This window comes from Cnephaeus nilssonii (genome assembly GCF_951640355.1).
Source record: "Cnephaeus nilssonii genome assembly, chromosome: 2".
NCBI lineage: Eukaryota > Metazoa > Chordata > Mammalia > Chiroptera > Vespertilionidae > Cnephaeus > Cnephaeus nilssonii.
Window position 1 is genome coordinate 10,780,394 of NC_137073.1, and position 18,698 is coordinate 10,799,091.

The 18,698-nt window shown below is 59.4% G+C and overlaps 4 protein-coding genes across 5 annotated transcripts; 3 read left to right on the forward strand and 1 right to left on the reverse strand.

The window, feature by feature from the left end:
* The first annotated feature begins 56 nt into the window (after positions 1-56).
* Positions 57-7,810, forward strand: CORO1A (coronin 1A). The gene is made up of 11 exons (XM_079781206.1): positions 57-610; positions 2,195-2,393; positions 3,729-3,851; positions 3,941-4,070; positions 4,153-4,337; positions 4,463-4,582; positions 4,778-4,882; positions 4,989-5,134; positions 5,250-5,307; positions 5,414-5,629; positions 5,919-7,810. Exons 2-11 carry the CDS (start codon positions 2,196-2,198, stop codon positions 6,021-6,023), a joined length of 1,386 nt encoding a protein of 461 aa, XP_079637332.1. The 5' UTR covers positions 57-610; position 2,195; the 3' UTR covers positions 6,024-7,810.
* Positions 7,811-8,420: 610 nt separating this feature from the next.
* Positions 8,421-9,421, reverse strand: BOLA2B (bolA family member 2B). Its single transcript, XM_079781289.1, has 3 exons — positions 9,232-9,421; positions 9,045-9,142; positions 8,421-8,760 (listed from the first exon to the last, which is right to left on the reverse strand). The coding sequence occupies exons 1-3, from the start codon at positions 9,292-9,294 to the stop codon at positions 8,661-8,663; spliced, it is 261 nt and encodes an 86-aa protein (XP_079637415.1). The 5' UTR covers positions 9,295-9,421; the 3' UTR covers positions 8,421-8,660.
* A 314-nt stretch (positions 9,422-9,735) lies between these two features.
* On the forward strand, positions 9,736-13,804 carry SLX1A (SLX1 homolog A, structure-specific endonuclease subunit; the record flags this gene model as incomplete). 2 transcript variants are annotated; one of them, XM_079781264.1, is made up of 6 exons in its annotated part: positions 9,736-9,923; positions 10,502-10,553; positions 10,641-10,979; positions 13,240-13,367; positions 13,518-13,605; positions 13,679-13,804. In XM_079781264.1, the coding sequence occupies 6 exons, from the start codon at positions 9,736-9,738 to the stop codon at positions 13,706-13,708; spliced, it is 825 nt and encodes a 274-aa protein (XP_079637390.1). In that variant the 3' UTR covers positions 13,709-13,804. The 2 variants fall into 2 exon arrangements, with proteins under 2 accessions (XP_079637390.1, XP_079637391.1); XM_079781265.1 differs by lacking the exon at positions 13,679-13,804 and having other exon boundaries at positions 13,453-13,583.
* A 140-nt stretch (positions 13,805-13,944) lies between these two features.
* On the forward strand, positions 13,945-18,610 carry SULT1A3 (sulfotransferase family 1A member 3). Its single transcript, XM_079781250.1, has 8 exons — positions 13,945-15,004; positions 15,992-16,175; positions 16,276-16,401; positions 16,490-16,587; positions 17,059-17,185; positions 17,285-17,379; positions 17,843-18,023; positions 18,172-18,610. Exons 2-8 carry the CDS (start codon positions 16,028-16,030, stop codon positions 18,282-18,284), a joined length of 888 nt encoding a protein of 295 aa, XP_079637376.1. The 5' UTR covers positions 13,945-15,004; positions 15,992-16,027; the 3' UTR covers positions 18,285-18,610.
* Positions 18,611-18,698: the final 88 nt, after the last annotated feature.

An 18,698-nucleotide genomic window follows, 5' to 3' on the forward strand; every position in this document is an offset into this window, starting at 1 on the left:
GCAGAGCAGAGTGCTCCTCCACGAAGACATGAGACCTGAGGTTCAGGGGCTCCTCCAGGGCCACCCGTTTGTAAACGTAGGAGCCTGGACAAGCCGGGGCCTCCGCGCGCAGGTGGGCGCAGGGCTCGCCCTCCCCGGCCCGGCCGGTGCTCCCTCGGTCCCTGCGGTGCGGGGAGCGGCCCGCAGTGTGGCTGGGGGTGGGCGTGGGGCCTGTACAAAGGGGAGGATGGCGAGTAGGCTGGGAGTGGACTGCAGGAGCGGGGAGGGAGCAGAGTATTTTTGCATTTTGACATTAAAGAGTGCAGATGAGATTGTCAGCGACTGGCCAGCAGCATCTGCTCAGGCTGGGAACTGGCAGCGCAGGGCGCGGAGCGACCGGGGCGGGCGGGGCGGGAGGCTGCGGGCTGGCGGGCGAGGCGGCGCCTCCGCGGAGGGAAGGGCTCTGTCCTGTAGGAGCTCCGCCCAAAGGGGCGCTGCCACCCTAAGGAGGCGGGTGGCCCGGCGTCTCATTCATTGTCTTGACAAGAGCATCCTCCGCGGGCCGGCTCCGGCTCCTCCAGCGCTTCCTCCTCCCTCTCGCCCTCCTCCACTGGGGAGGTCTCCGCAGCAGGTAAGCCTGCGGTCCTGTCCCGGGAAGGGACCGGGCATCGCGGTCCTGGGCCACCTGTGGGGCGGCGGGCGCCGGGCACAGCCGCTGTGGGGGCGGACAGACTGTCAGCGCCGAGATGGGGACCGAGCCCTGCGCGGGGGCTCGCCTGAGCGTGTGGGTGCGCGTGGGCGGGTCCATCTGTGGGCCCAGAGCTCCGAGGGGAGGCCAGGGTGAGGGGCCACGGCGGCCAAGACGGACGTGGGGGGTCAGGACACGTGGGGGGCCCCACTTCTCCCCGGAATGGGAGTCTTTGGGTGGGGGTGGGGGCAGGGTGGGGTGAACCGAGCAGCTGCCCTGAGCTTGGAGACAGGAAGGGGTTGAGAGCAAAACAAGAAAAGACCAAGTTCCCCTTTCCGTGGTTTCTGGGCCTGGTACCTGCGGCGGGGGAGGCGGCAGGGTGGGGCGATGGCTTCCTGTCCTCCAACCTCCGGTTTGGGGCTCCCTGCTCCCCAAACCCAGGCTTCTCACCTGGGACTGCTTCTCCTCACACCCTCAGACGCTCCTCGCTGCAGGCTCCGGGGCGGCACCGGTGGGCGAGGGCGCTGGAGCCCCGCAGAGAAGGACCAGGCCCTAAAGTGGGGCAACCTGGTGAAGCTGGGGAGCAGCTAGAGGCCCTCCCAGGGGGCAGCACGGCCCCTGTCCTCCCCAGGAACCCCGATCCTGTACCTGGGGGGCCAGAGGCGGTCCCCGCCGCTTCACTTGCTCTCTGCCCAGCCAGCGGGGAAACCATCCCAGCTGGACCTCAGAGAAGTCGGCCGCTCTCCCTTCCTGTGTGGAGTTCCAGTGCGTGTGTGTGCGTGTGCATGTGTGTGTGTGTGCGCGCGCGTGTGTGTGTGCATGTGTGTGTGTGTGGAGGTGGCACTCAGGGCACCTGCTCAAGTGGAGGCGAGAGGCAGAGGAGTGGGAGGAGGAGAAACCCCGCCCCCGGCCCCCTGCCCGTTTGTGGTGCCCAGAGGCCTGCTCGGGAAGCCATCCTGACCCCGAAGAGCAAAGAGCGTGGCTCCTGGGCCGCCCCGTGCTAGTCCCTCCGCGTGTCCACGCTGTGCCAGGAGGCGAGGGGGCCAGGCCGGCCCCGGCCTTTAGGAGGCTCCCCGTGTGGAGTGAGGGACCCGCGGTCTGCATGCTGAGGCTGAGAAGCCCTCTCCACACTGCCTGCGCTGAAGGCCCCAGTGTGAGCCAGGGGAGAGGTGCTCTCTGTCCGTCAGCCAGTCCCCTGACCAAGCGCACTAGCTGCTGCCCCACCCCCGGCTCTGCTGCGAGGCCCCGGCTCCGGGCTGCACAAGCAAGAGCCGAGGGGTGAGGAGAAGGTGGGCCTTGCAGGTTAGCTGGGGCGAGGGCTGCAGAAGCTGAGAGAGTGCGAGGGTAGCAGGACGTCAGTTACCGAGAGCCAGGGGCGGGGAGTCCTGGGTGGTGCTGCTGGGGAAGGTAGCGGAGACCTTAAATGTCAGGCCGAGGGGTTCCTGGGGGAGACAGGAACTGGAAGGTCACAGTTGGCCTGAAGGGAGAAAAGTTCTCAATCTCTGCCCCCCCGCCCCCCACGCCCAGGATGAGCCGCCAGGTGGTCCGCTCCAGCAAGTTCCGCCACGTGTTTGGACAACCGGCCAAGGCCGACCAGTGCTATGAGGATGTGCGCGTGTCACAGACCACCTGGGACAGTGGCTTCTGCGCCGTCAACCCCAAGTTTGTGGCCCTGATCTGTGAAGCCAGCGGGGGAGGGGCCTTCCTGGTGCTGCCCCTGGGCAAGGTGAGCCCGAGTGGTCCTGATTAGGTGACTGTCACCAAGCTTCCCGGGGCCCCAGTGTTGTCATCTGTAAAACTGAGCTGGGCTAAAGGAGCTGTAAGCTTTTGCCAGCCCTTAAACGGAAATTGAGCCGTCGCTGGTTTGGCTCAGAGGATAGAACGTTGGCCTGTGTTCTGAAGGGTCCCGAGTTTGATTCTGGTCAAGGGCACATGCCTGGGTTGGGGCTCAATCCCAGTGTGGGGTGTGCAGGAGGCAGCCGATCAATGATTCTCTCTCATCATTGGTGCTTCTCTCTCCCTCTCCCTTCCTCTCTGAAATCAATAAAAATGTATTTAAAAAAGAAATGGAAGTTGAGTCTCAGAGGGGAGACGGCATGAGAAGGGTCACACAGTGAGTCCTGAGACTCAGGGTCTCCCAAGTCTCAGCCTGGGGCCTTCTCCCCTCAGGAGCACAGACAGGGATGGGCTGGGGTCTGGGCAGGCCCAGCAGTGCTCTTAGAATTGGGGGCACTCCGTGTCTGGGCCTGTCAGAGCCCTTGGGAACCCAGCAAGTTCTGGCCCCAGCTCCCGGGCAGGGATGATATAGAGGGCCCTCTCCTGGCCCCCGCCCTGCCTGCCTCTGACCCTGTCCCCCTGCCCTGCTGTCTGCTGACCCCTACTCCCAGCACACTGCTGTGCTCTAGCGGGTGACACAGGAAGGGGAGATGGGCCCTAAGTTGTTACCAAAAAAGGACCGATGGAAGCAAAGAGAAGAGGAAGTGGTTGTCAGGGTGAGAGCTGGGCCTGCTCTTCATGCAGGAAGCCCTTCTGCACAGCTGTCCCCGGAAGTGGCCATTTCCAAACCTCTGCTCCTGTCTGGGGGCAGTTATGACAGACTTCCCGGTCCCTCTCCTAGAAGGGCCCAGGCCCACACCCCACCATTCTCCCACACCTGCCTGGGAACGCTAAGCCCGATGCAGTTGACCCCCCTTCCCCACACCTGTCCCTGGCTTTAGCCTGTGTGCCTGGAAGCCTCACTCAGGGATGTGGGGTGGGGGCTGGGGCCCTCAGGGCACAAATGAGAAACTGAGATAGAGGAACTTGGCCAGGATCTGACAGTAGGCAGGACCAGCCCACACCCCCAATCTGTGCTTCCTGTGGCCCTGTGGCCGGCCCTTCTGAGTTGCCCTGACAACTCTGGCCTTGGGCAAACAGAGGACCAACTCCTCCCACCCTTGGCCTGCTCCGCCTCCCGGCTCCTGCGGCCTTGCCCTCCATGCCTCTCGGAAGGGCTGTGGGGAGGCTGGACTGGGCTTGGAGGGCAAAAGCACCTCCCTCAGAGGCCCTGTGTGCCCTCTAGACTGGACGTGTGGACAAGAATGTGCCCACGGTCTGTGGCCACACAGCCCCCGTGCTGGACATCGCCTGGTGCCCGCACAATGATAACGTCATCGCCAGTGGCTCTGAAGATTGCACAGTCATGGTGAGTGGTGGTGGGGTTATGGGCGAGGAGGGGCCCCAGGCCGGGATCTGACATTTGGAGCGCCCGACTCACCCGCCCCTTCTCTGCAGGTATGGGAGATCCCCGATGGGGGCCTGGTGCTGCCCATGCGGGAGCCTGTGGTCACGCTGGAGGGCCACACCAAGCGTGTGGGCATCGTTGCCTGGCACCCCACAGCCCAGAATGTGCTGCTCAGTGCAGGTGCCTGGGGGGAGGGGCAGGGTGGGCTGGCCTCTGACAGCTAGGGGGCGGCTCATGGCTCTGACACTGGGCCGTTGCCCAGGTTGTGACAACGTGATCCTGGTGTGGGACGTGGGCACCGGGGCGGCAGTGCTGACGCTGGGCGCGGACGTGCACCCGGACACCATCTACAGCGTGGACTGGAGCCGGGACGGCGCCCTCATCTGCACCTCGTGCCGCGACAAGCGCGTGCGCCTCATCGAGCCCCGCAAAGGCACTGTAGTAGCTGTGAGTTGCAATGACTGTGCGACCCTTGACCCAGGGACCTTCACCCCTCCTACCCACCACATCCGGGGCAAGGCCCTTGGGGCGTGTGTACGGGTGCCTGACCCACCACATCCCTTCCCTTCCAGGAGAAGGACCGTCCTCACGAGGGGACCCGGCCGGTGAGAGCCGTGTTTGTCTCCGACGGGAAGATCCTGACCACGGGCTTCAGCCGCATGAGCGAGCGGCAGGTGGCGCTGTGGGACACGGTGAGCGCAGAGAATCAGAGGCTTAGTCCCGGTCTTGCCCTGCCCGAGCCCTATGTCCAGGGCCGTTTGCCCGCCTGAGATGGGGGTTTCCACGGGATGGTCTGTGAGGGTCACCCGCACCCCGGTTACTGCTCAGTGAAGGGCACCACCCGGGCCTGACCTGGCCCAGCTCATCACCTCCCCCTGTCTCTACAGAAGCAGCTGGAGGAGCCGCTGTCCCTGCAGGAGCTGGACACCAGCAGCGGCGTCCTGCTGCCCTTCTTTGACCCCGACACCAACATTGTCTACCTCTGTGGCAAGGTGGCCCAGTGGCAGGGGCCGGGGAGGGAGGCGGGTGGAGGGGTCGGGAAGGAGCACGGCTGCAGGCACCCGTGGGTGTTGATCTCCCCGCACCCACCACCCGCAGGGCGACAGCTCCATCCGCTACTTCGAGATCACTTCCGAGGCCCCGTTCCTGCACTATCTCTCCATGTTCAGCTCCAAGGAGTCCCAGCGCGGCATGGGCTACATGCCCAAACGTGGCCTGGAGGTGAACAAGTGTGAGATTGCCAGGTGACTGTTCCCGGACCCTGACTGAGCATGCTCCTGGGGCAGCGCTGACCTCCTGCTGACCTTCAGTCTCAGCCCAACTGTGCTGTGGGCGCTGCTCACCTTCCTGTTTCCACAGGTTCTACAAGCTGCATGAGCGCAAATGTGAGCCCATCGCCATGACAGTGCCTAGAAAGGTGACGCCATGTCCCTCCCCGGGCTCGGGGCTGGGCACACCTCGCAGAGCTGCAGGGGGGTGGTGTGGCTAAGCACGCTCTGAACCAGCCTTGGTCTCGCCCACAGTCGGACCTGTTCCAGGAGGACCTGTACCCGCCCACTGCAGGGCCTGACGCTGCCCTCACGGCCGAGGAGTGGCTGGGGGGTCGGGATGCTGGGCCCCTCCTCATTTCCCTCAAGGATGGCTACGTGCCCTCAAAGAGCCGGGAGCTGAGGGTCAACCGGGGCCTGGACACTGGGCGCAGGAGGACAGCACCAGAGGCCAGTGGCACTCCGAGCTCGGTGAGAGGCGGATGGAGGCTGGAGTCAGGATGGGAAGACAGGGTGGGGAGGGGCTGCCATCGCTGTGGTCACTGACCCAGGGGAGGAGGCTGGCCTGAGGCAGCCCAGACTCACAGGGAGCCGGCCGTGGGTAATCCTGAGGCCTCAGAAGCAGGTTTCAGGCTTGTAGGCCTGCAGCTCTGTGGGCAGCAACTGGCTGAGAGACAGAAGGGCCCCACCCTGGGGCTCTTGGCCAGAATAAGGGGAGCCCAGGGTGGGGCCGGGCCTAATGCAGCGCTGGATCCCCCAGGATGCCGTGTCCCGGCTGGAGGAGGAGGTGAGGAAGCTCCAGGCCACGGTGCAGGAGCTCCAGAAGCGCTTGGATAGGCTGGAGGAGACAGTGCAGGCCAAGTAGAGACTCCGGGGCCTTAGCTGGGATCCACCGCATCGCCTCCCTCCGCGTCCCTCCCCCGCCTCCCCTCGCTCCTTTCCTCCCACTCCTTAGGCCACAGTGGCAGATAAAATAAAATGGCTTTATTTTCTGGTACCTCTCGGACTCTGATGACTGTGCACCTGAGTGCTGAGTCTGAACTGATTCTGAACTCCCCCCTCAGAAGCCTGGATAGGCTTGGCCCATGGCAGGGGCTGAGGGATGCTTCCAAATACTAAACCACAGAGCAGATCTGGTGGGTGGGAGCACCCCATTCTGGTGTGGTTTGGGGGCCTGCTGTTTTGCAGCTGGCAGGTGTGAGCTACTCAAGGCCTAGCCTGGGTCTTAACTCCCACGTTTACCCCAAATCTGCCTTTTCTAGTTAACCACATCAGGTTACATGTAACTGTACCAGCACTGTTGCTTGTGGGGAAATGAAACCACCAGCTCCTACAGGACATCTTTCAAACTGCAGGCCCGAGGGGTCCTTTTGTAAGGAGAAAGCTTAGAACTAAAGCAAAGGCCCAACCCTAGTTTACAGGCGAGGAAACTGAGGCACTGAGTAGTTGAAGGGCAGGTCCCGAGTCATGACTTGTCTCCCCTCCTAGTTTGGAGCCTTCCTGTGCAGGGCTGCTGCCTCTTGAGCCCTTATGGTGGGTCTTGCCTGGGCCTGGCCTCTGTGCGACAGGGACCTGAGTAACCTGTCAGGCCCCATCAAGTGGGGGCTTAAGTGGGTTTGATACCCACCTTAGCAGGTGACCCCTGAGTTGGGACACAGGCTATTAGCAATAGGTGTCCTGGCCACAGCAGAGTTTGGTTCATTCCACACAGGGGCAGGAGGACTCAATGCCCATCTGCTGCCCCTCCTGCCTCTTCAGCATGCCAGAGAAAACCACCGGGCAGAGCTGTGAGGCAGCCGTGAGACTGTCCCTGTCTGCCCATTTTGGCCTCACCCTCTGAGCAAGCCGTTACTCTGGGCAAGTTACTTCTTCCAACGAAATGGGGAGGGATACACAACCCTGTGAACACAGTGTGGACCCAGTCAGGGGTGTGAGAGAGAGAATCAGGAAGTCTGGACTCTGGGCCTAGGGAAGGGGAGGTGCCTTCCCTGAGCCTCTCCTGAGCAATGGGGATGGGCCCTTCTGGTCCAGGAGAACTGAAGAACAGCTCAGGAAAGAATCCCTGGAACCCAGAAGGGTTCCCCTGTCATCACCGTGACTTCCAGCTTTCCCCACCCATTCTCCCTCGGATAGAAACGAGAGGAGGAGATGGGGAGGGGAGATAATTTAGGGGCCAAGAGACTGGCCTTGAAAACACAGGGGAACAGAGTGGGTGGGATGGCCGAAACCTGTGATCCATACTCCCCAAAGCCCTGGCCCCACTAGGTCTCAGGGACTTCACGTGCAAGGCCTGACCAATCCTGGTACTTGTGTTTAAGCTGGTACTAGAGGCATCACCTGTCCCTATTTGGTGGCTCTGGTTGGCCTTATTTTCCTGTTCTACCTCAATTCCAATCCTCTGCCCACACCTCCATTCTTGAAAACCACATGGTGCCCAGCTGGTGTGGCTCAGTGGTTGAGCGTCAACCTATGAACCAGGAGGTCATGGTTCGATTCCCGGTCAGGGCACATGCCTGGGTTGCAGGCTCGATCCCCAGTGGAGGGTGTGTGTGTGGGGTTGTTACAGGAGGCAACCGATCAATGATTCTTTCTCATCATTGATGTTTTTCTCTCTCCCTCTCCCTTCCTTCCTGAAATCAATAAAAATATATTTTTTAAAAAAAGGAAAACCACATGGTCTTCTCAAGGGCATCTGGCTACACCAAGCCCAGGGCTAAAAGGTCATTGGACCTTCTCCTGTGGGCCAGAAAACATCAGCATACCAGCTGTTGGAGAGCCCCTGCTGGGGTACTATGTCCCCGTAGGAACCTGCAGGGGAAGTGTGGAATCCTCTATTATGCTTCTGACATGGGGTGATGTTGGTGAGAGGAAAAGGTTTGTTAAATTGGCCAGCACCCTGAAACTCCGAGCACTTTCTCATCTGTGCATTTTTGTTGTCAATCTTCACCCAAGGATTTTTTGTCATTGATTTTTAGAGTGTGGAAGGGCTAGCGGGGAGGGTAGAGTAGAAGAGGACATAGATGTAAGAGAAACACATCAATCAGTTGCCTCCTGAACCCAGACCGGGGTGGGGAGCAAACCTGCAACCCAGGTACATGCCCTTGATTGGGAATTGAACCCAGGACCCACTGGTTGGCAGGCCTATGCGCTAACCACTGAACTACACCGGCCAGGGCTCATCTGTGCATGTTGAAGGCTGGCAGAGGGCAGGGACACCCAGCAATTGTCCACAGATAGGTGGTTGGTTAGTAGGAGCCTTCCAAGCCTGTGAGGCCTGTCCTGAAAGGGATTTTAAGGACTGAACTTTCACTTTATAAATGGGGACACAGAGGCCTTTGTGCGAGAGGGACTTGCCCAAGTTAAAACCAGGAGGAGACAATGAAGAATGTCAGGGCAGGGAGAAGCCAGGCCCTAGACAGCCTCAGTGCCCCTCCCACACACAACACACCAACAAAGAAGCGGGCCCCATTCATAATTTAATGGCCGTGCAGGTGCTGGTCTCTTATTTCTGCCGCTCACGGGCCCACTGCTCTGGGGTCAGGGTTTTCTGCTCAAAGGCATGGATATGCGGGAGCTCTTCGGCTAGACACGCGTTCACCAGCCTGCGGGAGAGATGCTGTTAGGGAACCGCAGGGGCCTAAGTCACAGTCCCCGAAGCTAGGTTGACCCAGAAGGCTGGCGGTGTCCTCAAGGTGTGGCGCCCAGGACCTGGGGCAGGAGAGGTAGGGGGCCTAGGCCTCAACACTCCCAGCAGGGGCCCAGAAGGCGAAATCCTTGGGGCTGTAGCCCACAGGGCTGGGCCGCATTGCCGGGGCGAGGGAGTTGGGTTGCGGGGTGTGGCTGTGGGGCCGGGACCGCGCTGAGCGAGGGGTTCCCCGGGCCTCACCGGTGTCTCTGAAGCAGCGGCTTCCCCTCGAACTTGGCCGACACCACCAGGACTCGGAAGCTGGACGCGCAACGGTTGGGAGTCGTGTCCTCCACTTCCTAAGGGGCAGAATCATGTGGGTGGTGCCAAGCCGCCCACCCACAAGCCCTTCTGCCCCCGCCGGGCAGGTCCAGGCCGCGCAGCTCACCACGTGCTCTGCCTGCAGGTCCCGCCGCAGCTTCTCCCGCAGGTGCTCGGCGCTCAGTTCCATGGCGGCCGGCGGGGGCGGCCCGGCGCGGGCAGAACCCCCGATCCCACGCGGGTCACGCTGCTTCCACCCTCACTGGTGCCACTTCTGCGGAGGCCTCTACTTCCGCCCTTACTGAGGCGTCCGTAAGCCCAGCACTTCCGCCCTCACGGAAACCCAGTTTCCAACCGCCCGGGTTCCGCGCCGGCCGCCCGCCAGCCAATCAGAGCCTGCGCACGGCCGGGCTCCGCCCCCGCCGACGCTCATTGGTGCCGCCGCCTGAGGTTCCGCGGCGGGTTTGGACGCCCTGGCTCCAGCCGGGAGAGGGTGCCCGAACCCGCACAGCTGCAGCCGCCGGGTTACCGCCACCAAGAGCTTTTCCCCACACAAGTATATCGCGGCCCTGGCCCCCCAACCCCCTCCTCCCCGAGCTCAGGGGCCACAGCAATCAACCCCCACGTCCTGATGGGTCCCGAGGCGGGTGCGGCGCGGCCCGGGTGCTTCTTCGGCGTCTACCTGCTCTATTGCCTGAACCCTCGGCACCGGGGCCGTGTCTACGTGGGGTTCACCGTCAACCCTGCTCGTCGGGTCCAGCAGCACAACGGAGGCCGCAAAAAAGGCGGGGCCTGGCGGACCAGCGGGCGCGGTCCCTGGTGAGAGGGGTGGGTCACTCAAGAGGAGGGCTTCAAGGAGGAGGCGGGGCCGCGAGGGAGAGTCAGTGACAGTGGGCGGGGCCGGCGTGGGGCTGAGAACCGGGCCTTGGAGTGGCCAGTGGCGGGGGTGGACCTGTCTCTGGGGAGGAGCCTGTGGGGAGGAGGAGCCCGGTGAGACTAGGATGTTAGGAAGGGGCTGAGGGTTTAACCTTTTGCACTCGGATGTCGAGTGTGACTCGACATGGTTAGCATTAGAATAAAGGAATCGAGAAAAAAGCAAGCGAGTGCAAAGGGTTAAGCTTGGTCCCGCGACCGAGGGCGGTGAACAAAGCTGGCATGGAAGATAGAGAACCTGGAAAGGAGAGGAACCGAGGAAGGCAGTTAAGTCCCTGTGGCTGGAGGCGGAGCTGAGGTTGGAGATGCGAGGGATGGACCTCTAAGGAGGGGCAGGGCCTCGTGGACAAGGCTTGACGCCCGCTGTGAGGACTGAAGGCGAACCGTGGCGAGGGGATTGGGCTTGACGCGGGTGGAGCGGGAAGGGGGCGTTTTACGCACCTCGCCCTCGTTCTCTTCCCCAGGGAGATGGTGCTCATAGTGCACGGCTTCCCTTCCGCCGTGGCCGCCCTTCGGGTAAGGAAGGAGACGGGGTGGCAGGACGATGGGCTGGGGCGTGGGACCCTCCCTGGGCGGCTCTGAAGCCCTCACTCCCGCCCGCAGTTCGAGTGGGCCTGGCAGCACCCGCAGGCCTCGCGCCGCCTGGCGCACGTGGCACCGCGCCTGCGCAGCGAGGCCGCCTTCGCTTTCCACCTGCGGGTGCTGGCGCACATGCTGCGCGCGCCGCCGTGGGCGCGCCTCCCGCTCACCCTGCGCTGGCTGCGCGCCGACTTCCGCCAGGAGCTCTGCCTGCCACCCCCGCCTCACGTGCCGGTAGCCTTCGGGCCTCCGCCACCCCGGATGCTGGCCTCCAAGCGTCGGGCCAGTCCCGTGGCTGACACCGAGTCCCAGCCGGACCAGGACGCTGAGGCCCCCTGCGCCCTGTGCGCGCGCGCGCTTCAGGTGAGAGCTCCACCTGGGCTCCAGGTTGGGGCAGGTCTAGAGTTCAGACTTAGGATCAGGCTGTTTATTGGGAGTCGTAAGCCCACTGACGTCCTTGGCGCGCCTGGCTTCCATCTCTAAAATGCGGATGAAAGTACTTGCGGCCATTCCTGCTCCGGACCTTTGCCCTTCGTTCACTGGAAAGTTCTTCCCTAGACCTCGGTCTTGATGAAATGCCACCTCTTTTCCATGAGGTCTTCCTTGGCTCTCTCTCTAAAATTGCAAGTTTCTTGATACTGCTTTCCTTTTAAAAAAATATGGTTTTATTGATTTTAGAGAGGAAGGGAGAGGGAGAAACATTGATAGGCTGCCTCCTGCACGCCCCCTAGTGGGAATCAACCTGGTAACCCAGGCATGTGCCATGACCAGAATCCAAACAGCAGCCTCTGGGTGCATGGGACAATGCTCAATCAACTGAGTCACAACAGCCACGGCTCCTTTTTTTTTTTTTAAGGCTTAATACTTACTGTCTAACGTATCATGTACAGTTGACTCTTGAACAATATGAGGATTAGGGGTGCTGAACCCATGCAGTAAAAAAGCCACATATAACTTTTTACTTCCCCCAAACAGCCCTCCTTCAGTATCCATAGGGCAGTGGTCGGCAAACTCATTAGTCAACAGAGCCAAATATCAACAGTACAACGATTGAAATTTCTTTTGAGAGCCAAATTTTTTAAACTTAAACTTCTTCTAATGCCACTTCTTCAAAATAGACTTGCCCAGGCCGTGGTATTTTGTGGAAGAGCCACACTCAAGGGGCCAAAGAGCCGCATGTGGCTCGTGAGCCGCAGTTTGCCGACCACGGCCATAGGGGATTGGTTCAGGACCCTCCTACCTCCTTGGATTTTCAAGTCCCTTATATAAAACTAGTGGCCTAGGGCATGAAATTCGTGCACGGGGGCGGTGTCCCTCAGCCTGGCCTGCACCCTCTCTAAACTGGGACATCCCTCTCGCAATCTGGGACCGCTGGCTCCTAACCACTTACCTGCCTGCCTGCCTGATCGCCCCTAACCACTTTGCCTGCTGGCCTGCGCACCCCAACTCCCCCCCCCCCACCCCCACTGGCCTTCTTGCCCCCAACTGCCTTCCGCCTTCCAGCCTGCTTATCCTCAAGTGCCCCCCCCTGCCAGCCTGATCACCCTCAACTGCCCCCCTGCCAGCCTGCTTGCCCCCAACTGCCCCCCCTACCAGCCTGGTCACCCCCAACTGCCCTCCCCTCCTAGCCTGATCGCCCCTAACTGCCTCTGCTTTGGCCCTGCCACCATGGCTTTGTCTGGAAGGTCTCCTGGTCTAATTAGCATATTACCCTTTTATTAGTATAGATGGTATAGAACAGTGCATACAGTCAGCCCTCTGCATCTGTGGATTCCCAGCCCTGGATCAAAAAACCTCAAAAATATTGTTTTTTAAATTGTGGTTGGTTGAATCTGCAGATGCAAAACCCAGGGATGTGGAGGGCCCCCTGGGTATTTGGCGGGGGGGGGGGGGGGGGGGGAAAGAGGGAGAAATCTGTATAAATGGACCACCCCAGTTCAAACCTATGTTCTTCAGGGGTCAACTATATTTTATTATCAGTCTCACACACCTCCCACCCCATACTAAACTCCACAAGGGTAGTTTTTATTTAGTACTGTAGAAAGCTGTGGTACAGAGCAGGTAGCAAATATTTAGTATATTAACTGAGATGACAGGTCTGACTTTCACTCACATTAAATGTAAGTAAACTGCATACCTTACATGCCGCTAAACTAGGGGAATGCATTCTGAGAAATGTGTCCTTAGGCAATTTCACGGTTCGATCATAGAGTGCACTTACACCTAGATGGTATAGCCTACTACACATCTAGGCTGTATGATATACCTCCATCACATATGTGGGTCCTTGACCCAATGGTTGATTCGGCACGTGACATGCTTGCCATTCAGAGATTAGCCACTGAGATCACTTAGCTGTAAGGAAGTCTAGGTCTAGCTGCAGTGGAGTGCTGTTGTAGAATCACTGCTAATACTCAGAGAAAACTGGCCAGCTTAGTCGCTATGGGCAAGTATTGTAACTCCTCCATCCTGTTTCCTCATCTACAATATAACATAAGAGTAGTATGTGCCTCATGGGTGACGTAAAGCCCCTGGAACAGTGTCTGGTCCATAGACATTCTCTGGGTGTTGGTTACATCACTACTCCCCATCTTCTCCCTTCCCTGCCCGCCCCCTCCGACAGGATGAAGAAGGCCCCCTGTGTTGCCCCCACCCTGGCTGCTCCCTAAGGGCCCACATGACCTGCCTGGCAGAGGAGTTCCTGCAGGAGGAGCCAGGGCAGCTTCTGCCCCTAGAGGGCCGATGCCCTGGGTAAGTCCCTCCCTCCCCCAGCCTGGTTTACCTCCGAAGACAGTGCCTCGGCCCAGGGCATCTGAGTCCTCATCTTGGCACCCAGGGCCTAGCCTGAAGGAGGCTCGTGATCCTGACTCTCTATCTCCTACCACCTGCACCCCTTGGTAGCTGCAAGAACTCACTGCTGTGGGGAGACCTGATCTGGCTGTGCCGGACGGGCTCCGAGGAGGAAGAGGAGAACTTGGAATTAGAAGAGGTGAGAGGTGGATTTGGACCCTGCCCCATCCTATCCCCTGGGCCGCCTCTGACCACCCTTCTTGTCTCCACAGGAACACTGGACAGACATGCTGGAGATCTGACCCTCAGCCCCCCAGCCCTCCACCCATCCCTTTTCTGTGCCACTGCCTTTGGGTCTGGGCAAATTTTACTTGAGTACAATAAAAAGTCTGAGTTAAGGGTATCTTCCGGTATTTGCTGGGGTGTGTGTGGAGTTAGGAGGCAAAGGCCCTGCCAGTCACTGGAGCCCAAGAAGAACAGAGGAAGGGGGAGGGGCCACTGACCCCAGATGGACCAGCCTCTCCTCTGCTGGAGGCCCTTCTGCCTCAGCTTTCCCCTGGCCTGCCTCTGAGGTCACAGTTCCCTTTTATTTTATTTAAATATATTTCTGTTGATTTCAGAGAAGGGAGAGAGAGAAACAGCAATGATGAGAGAGAATCATTAATCGGCTGCCTCCTTCATGGCCCCTACTGGGGATTGAGTCCACAACCTAGGCATGTGCCCCGACTGGGAATCGAACCCTGTTCTGGTTCTTGGGTTGACGCTCAACCACTGAGCCACACCGGCTGGGCTGAGGTCACAGTTCTTGAGGGCTTGGAGACTCATACCCTGGACTCAGAGCTCACCCGCCTCCAGTGCCCAGTGGACTTTGGACTTTAATCCAAACAGTAAGGACACAGGCCAAGCCCCCTTCTCACCCAGGGAAAGAAAAGCACCTTCTGGGCTGTTCTCCCACCATCCAGGTGAGGGCCCATGGGAACCGTGGAATGGGCTCACTCCCAGGATTACGAGCCCCCAGGGTTCTTGCTCTTTCCCATCCTATGCTGCCTCAAAGAGCCTGCTGAGCAGTGCCCTGCCCCAAACCCCGTCTCCCGCCCACCCACATCACTCCAGCCTGGGCTGTCGGGGGCCTGTGGGCTGCCCCTGACCTGAACCTCTGTCCTCAGACTGGCCTGGGGCCACCTTTCCCCGCCACTCCTCTGTCCTCTGGAGACCAGGTTTATTAGAAAAAGCTGTTGGCTCCTGCAGAGCTGGAGTTTGGAGGGCAAGCCAGAAGCCGGGATTACAGCTCAAAAACACACAAAAAAGCTATTAGGCCCTTTTGTGTTGATTCTGTCTTTTATTTTCTTCTCACTAAACCCACATCTTGGGTTTTAAGGCCAGTCTAATCTTGGTGTCAGCTGGGGTGCTAATGAGGGTAGCAGAGAGGGGGCCCTCCCACCCCAAACCCCACCCATTCCTGGAGGCCAGCCAAGGCTCAGCGCTGCTCCAAGTCCCTCCCACTTTGGACCTATAAAACTTGCAGCTCTCTGCAGTTCTGTACTCACGCTACGTGACAGCACAACAGAGAGCCACAGGCCAAGGTCTGGAGAGGTCAGGTGAGTGCTAGGATAGGGTGGGCTGGGCCAGACCTCCCACTGCTTGATCTATTCCTGCCTCTACTGACCCTGCCCTTTCCCCTGAAATCCCAGCTCAATCTGACCTTGCCCTTTCCCCAGGGAAATCCCAGCTCAGTCCGATACCAACTGCAGTCTGGCCTGAATCCCCTGTTCCTCTTCCCTCTTCCGCTGAGGCATGTTTTGCTCATCACACCAGAATGGCTCCCAAAACAAGCTCAGCTGCTCAGTTGGCTGTTTATCTCTGAGCCAAGATGGAGTGTGGCTGAGCAAGTTGTGTCTCAGGCCCAGTTGGCTTTGGGGAGGTTTCTGCATGTGAGGAGCTTAGGGAGCTCAAGGAGGGAAGGATGGGGAGGAGCCCGTTGGCTTTGGGGAGGTTTCTGCATGTGAGGAGCTTAGGGAGCTCAAGGAGGGAAGGATGGGGAGGAGCCCGTTGGGATCAGATGGAGGGCTGCAGCAGGAAGTACGGAAAGAAAACACTTGGCAGGCCCCAGAGGAGGAGTTTTCTCGAGTGCACACTGGAATCTCCTGGTCAGCTTCCAAAGACCAGGCGCCTGGGTCCCACCACCAGAGCAATCTAATTGGCTTGGGGTGTGGCCCAGGCACTAGGATTTTAAAAATAAATATTTTTAAAATTGATTTCAGAGAGAGGACAGAGAGGGAGAGAAACATCAATGATGAGAGAATCATTGACTGACTGCCTCCTGCACTCCCCCTACTGGGGATCGAGCTGGCAAGGCAGGCATGTGCCTTGACCTCCTGGAGCCAGTCTAGCTGGGCAGGCATTGGGATTTTTAAAAGTTCTGCGGGTAAACCCAAGGTGCCTCCAGAGTTGTGGCCCCACTGTGTTAGATCCCCCGGAATCCAGCCCAGCACTCACTGGCTCTGAGTGTAGGCAAGTTGCTCAGCCTGTTTCCTTACCTTAAAACAAAACAATTAAACAGAAGACGTTGTTGTGATGTTGTTAAGGGAGGTCGGCCCCACTCCGGCCCCTGACTCGGCAGCATGGAGCTGGTCCAGGACACCTCCCGCCCGCCACTGAAGTACGTGAAGGGGGTCCCTCTCATCAAGTACTTTGCAGAGGCACTTGGGCCACTGCAGAGCTTACAACCCTTGCCCGATGACCTGCTCATCAGCACCTACCCCAAATCTGGTAGGTGATGAGGACCACCCACCCCTCTCCTGGGCTGCAGTCCCCCCATGGGCCAGCGGGGGTGTGCCCTGAGCCCTGCTTACCTCCTTTTCCTCTCCAGGCACCACCTGGGTGAGTGAGATTCTGGACATGATCTACCAGGGTGGCGACTTGGAGAAGTGTCAGAGGGCTCCCATCTTAACCCGGGTGCCCTTCCTTGAGTTCAAGGGTCCAGGGTGTCCCACAGGTGTGTGGTGGGGTGCTGGAGGCCAGCGAGGTGGAGGGAGGGAGGACCAGGGCTCCAGCTCACTGGACCTTCCCTACCCATGGCTTAGGTATGGAGGTTCTGAAAGATACACCTGCCCCACGGCTCCTCAAGACACACTTGCCCCTGGCTCTGCTCCCACAGGCCCTGCTGGACCAGAAGGTCAAGGTGAGTGGCAGAGGAAGCTAGAGAACCAACCCAGCTTTGGCCCTATCTTCTAGGAAGGTCTTCTCACTTCCCCAAGCCTGGTCTCATCTGAAAGGGGGAGGAGTCCTCAACCTCAGGCTCTGGTGGGACAGACGGACAGTGACAGTAAGACTGTGCAGGGCCTGGGTGCTCACAGGCCTGTGGAGGAGGGGCTGGCAGGAATTCTGCACGCCTTGTTCCAAATCGGCACAGTGGCATTGAGAAGATTGGATTAGTGTAAAATTCAGTTCCTGGAACCAGCCAGGACTCTGGCATCAGAGCAGCTTCAAATCCCAGCTCAGTCCCACCCAAGTCAGCTTCTAAGCCCGTTTCCCTCCTGGCCAGACTGAGAGAACCTCCCTTGCAGGGTGGAGTGTGATGCTTAGAAGAACGCCTGCTGTGCCGTGTGGTGATGGTGCGGTGCGGGGTGGGGTGTGTCTTCTGCCTCTCCAGGTGATCTATGTGGCCCGGAACGCAAAGGATGTGGCTGTCTCCTATTTCCACTTTTACCGCATGGCCAAGGTGCACCCTGACCCCGGCACCTGGGACAACTTCCTGGAGAAGTTCATGGCTGGGGAAGGTGGGCCTGACTCGGAGGAAGGAGGGGGTGGGCTGAGGGGCAGCCAGCTGGAATGAATACCAACCAACCTCTGTTCCTGTCCCCTGCCCTTCTCCCCAGTGTCCTATGGGTCCTGGTACCAGCACGTGCAGGAGTGGTGGGAGCTGGGGCGCACCCACCCAGTTCTCTACCTCTTCTACGAGGACATGCAGGAGGTGAGACACTGCTACCACGTCCCTCCATGTTGCACGAGGGGTGCAGGAGTCTCATGGGGAACTGCCCAGCCCTTCTAAGCCCTGCTTCTCTATGGCAGGCCCTACACTGGTCCTCTAGACCCACCTCACCTGCCCTGCCCTTGGGCAGCACACTCCGTGCAGCTCTTATCTCCTAGCGCCTGAGTCAGTGCCAAGTGCAGTCACTGATCATCCATTTACTGCTACTGCTTCTCCCGGGGCCCCGGTATGACAGGGCTGTCCCTGCCCTCACCCGTAAGGAGCCAGATACAGCTTCTTAACAGGTCACAGGGCAGGAGGCAACTCACTCTGCCCAGGAGGCCAGAGTACAGGACCGGGGTCACGGAGCAGGTCGGAAGTGGCCATGCGGTCCGGGTGGGGCCTCCCTTTTGTTTGTGCAATGCACAAGCCAAGCCTCCACTGAAGAGCCCCCCTGCTGCTCCAGAACCCCAAAAGGGAGATTCAGAAGATTCTGGAGTTCGTGGGACGCTCCCTGCCAGAGGAGACTGTGGATCACATTGTGCGGCACACGTCGTTCAAGGAGATGAAGAAGAACCCCATGGCTAACTACAGCACCTTTCCCGTGGAGGTCATGGACCACAGCATTTCCGCCTTCATGAGGAAAGGTGAGTGCCCACCAGCAGGGGCGCTGGGGAGGCGAGGGCAGGAGTAGCTGCTAGAGCTGACCCTGAGCCACTTGGGGCCTCTGCTCCGGCCAAGACCTCAAGTTTCCTTCCCTCCCCCCGCCCCCTTCCTCCCTTCCTCCCGCACCAGGCATCACGGGGGACTGGAAAACCATGTTCACTGTGGCCCAGAATGAGCGCTTTGATGCCCACTACGCTGAGAAGATGGCAGGCTGCAACCTCAAGTTCCAATCAGAGCTGTGAGCGGTGCTCATGGGACCGCTCCCCAGGGGGTGTGTGGGAGTGCCCGGCACGGGCCTCAGGAATAAAGTACAGTTTGTGTTGCATTGAGTGTGTCTATTGGAAAAAAAGCAATCCTGAGCCAAAAGAAAGAGTAAATGGCCGAAACCAGTTTGGCTCAGTGGATAGAGCGTCAGTCTGCGGACTCAAGGGTCCCAGGTTCGATTCCGGTCAAGGGCATGTACCTTGGTTGCGGGCACATCCCCAGTGGGGGGTGTGCAGGAGGCAGCTGATCGATGTTTCTCTCTCATCGATGTTTCTAACTCTCTATCCCTCTCTCTTCCTCTCTGTAAAAAATCAATAAAATATATTTTAAAAAAAAGAAAAAGAAAAAAAAGAAAGAGTAAATGCCACTGGGATCAAATGAGGCCCCAGTTC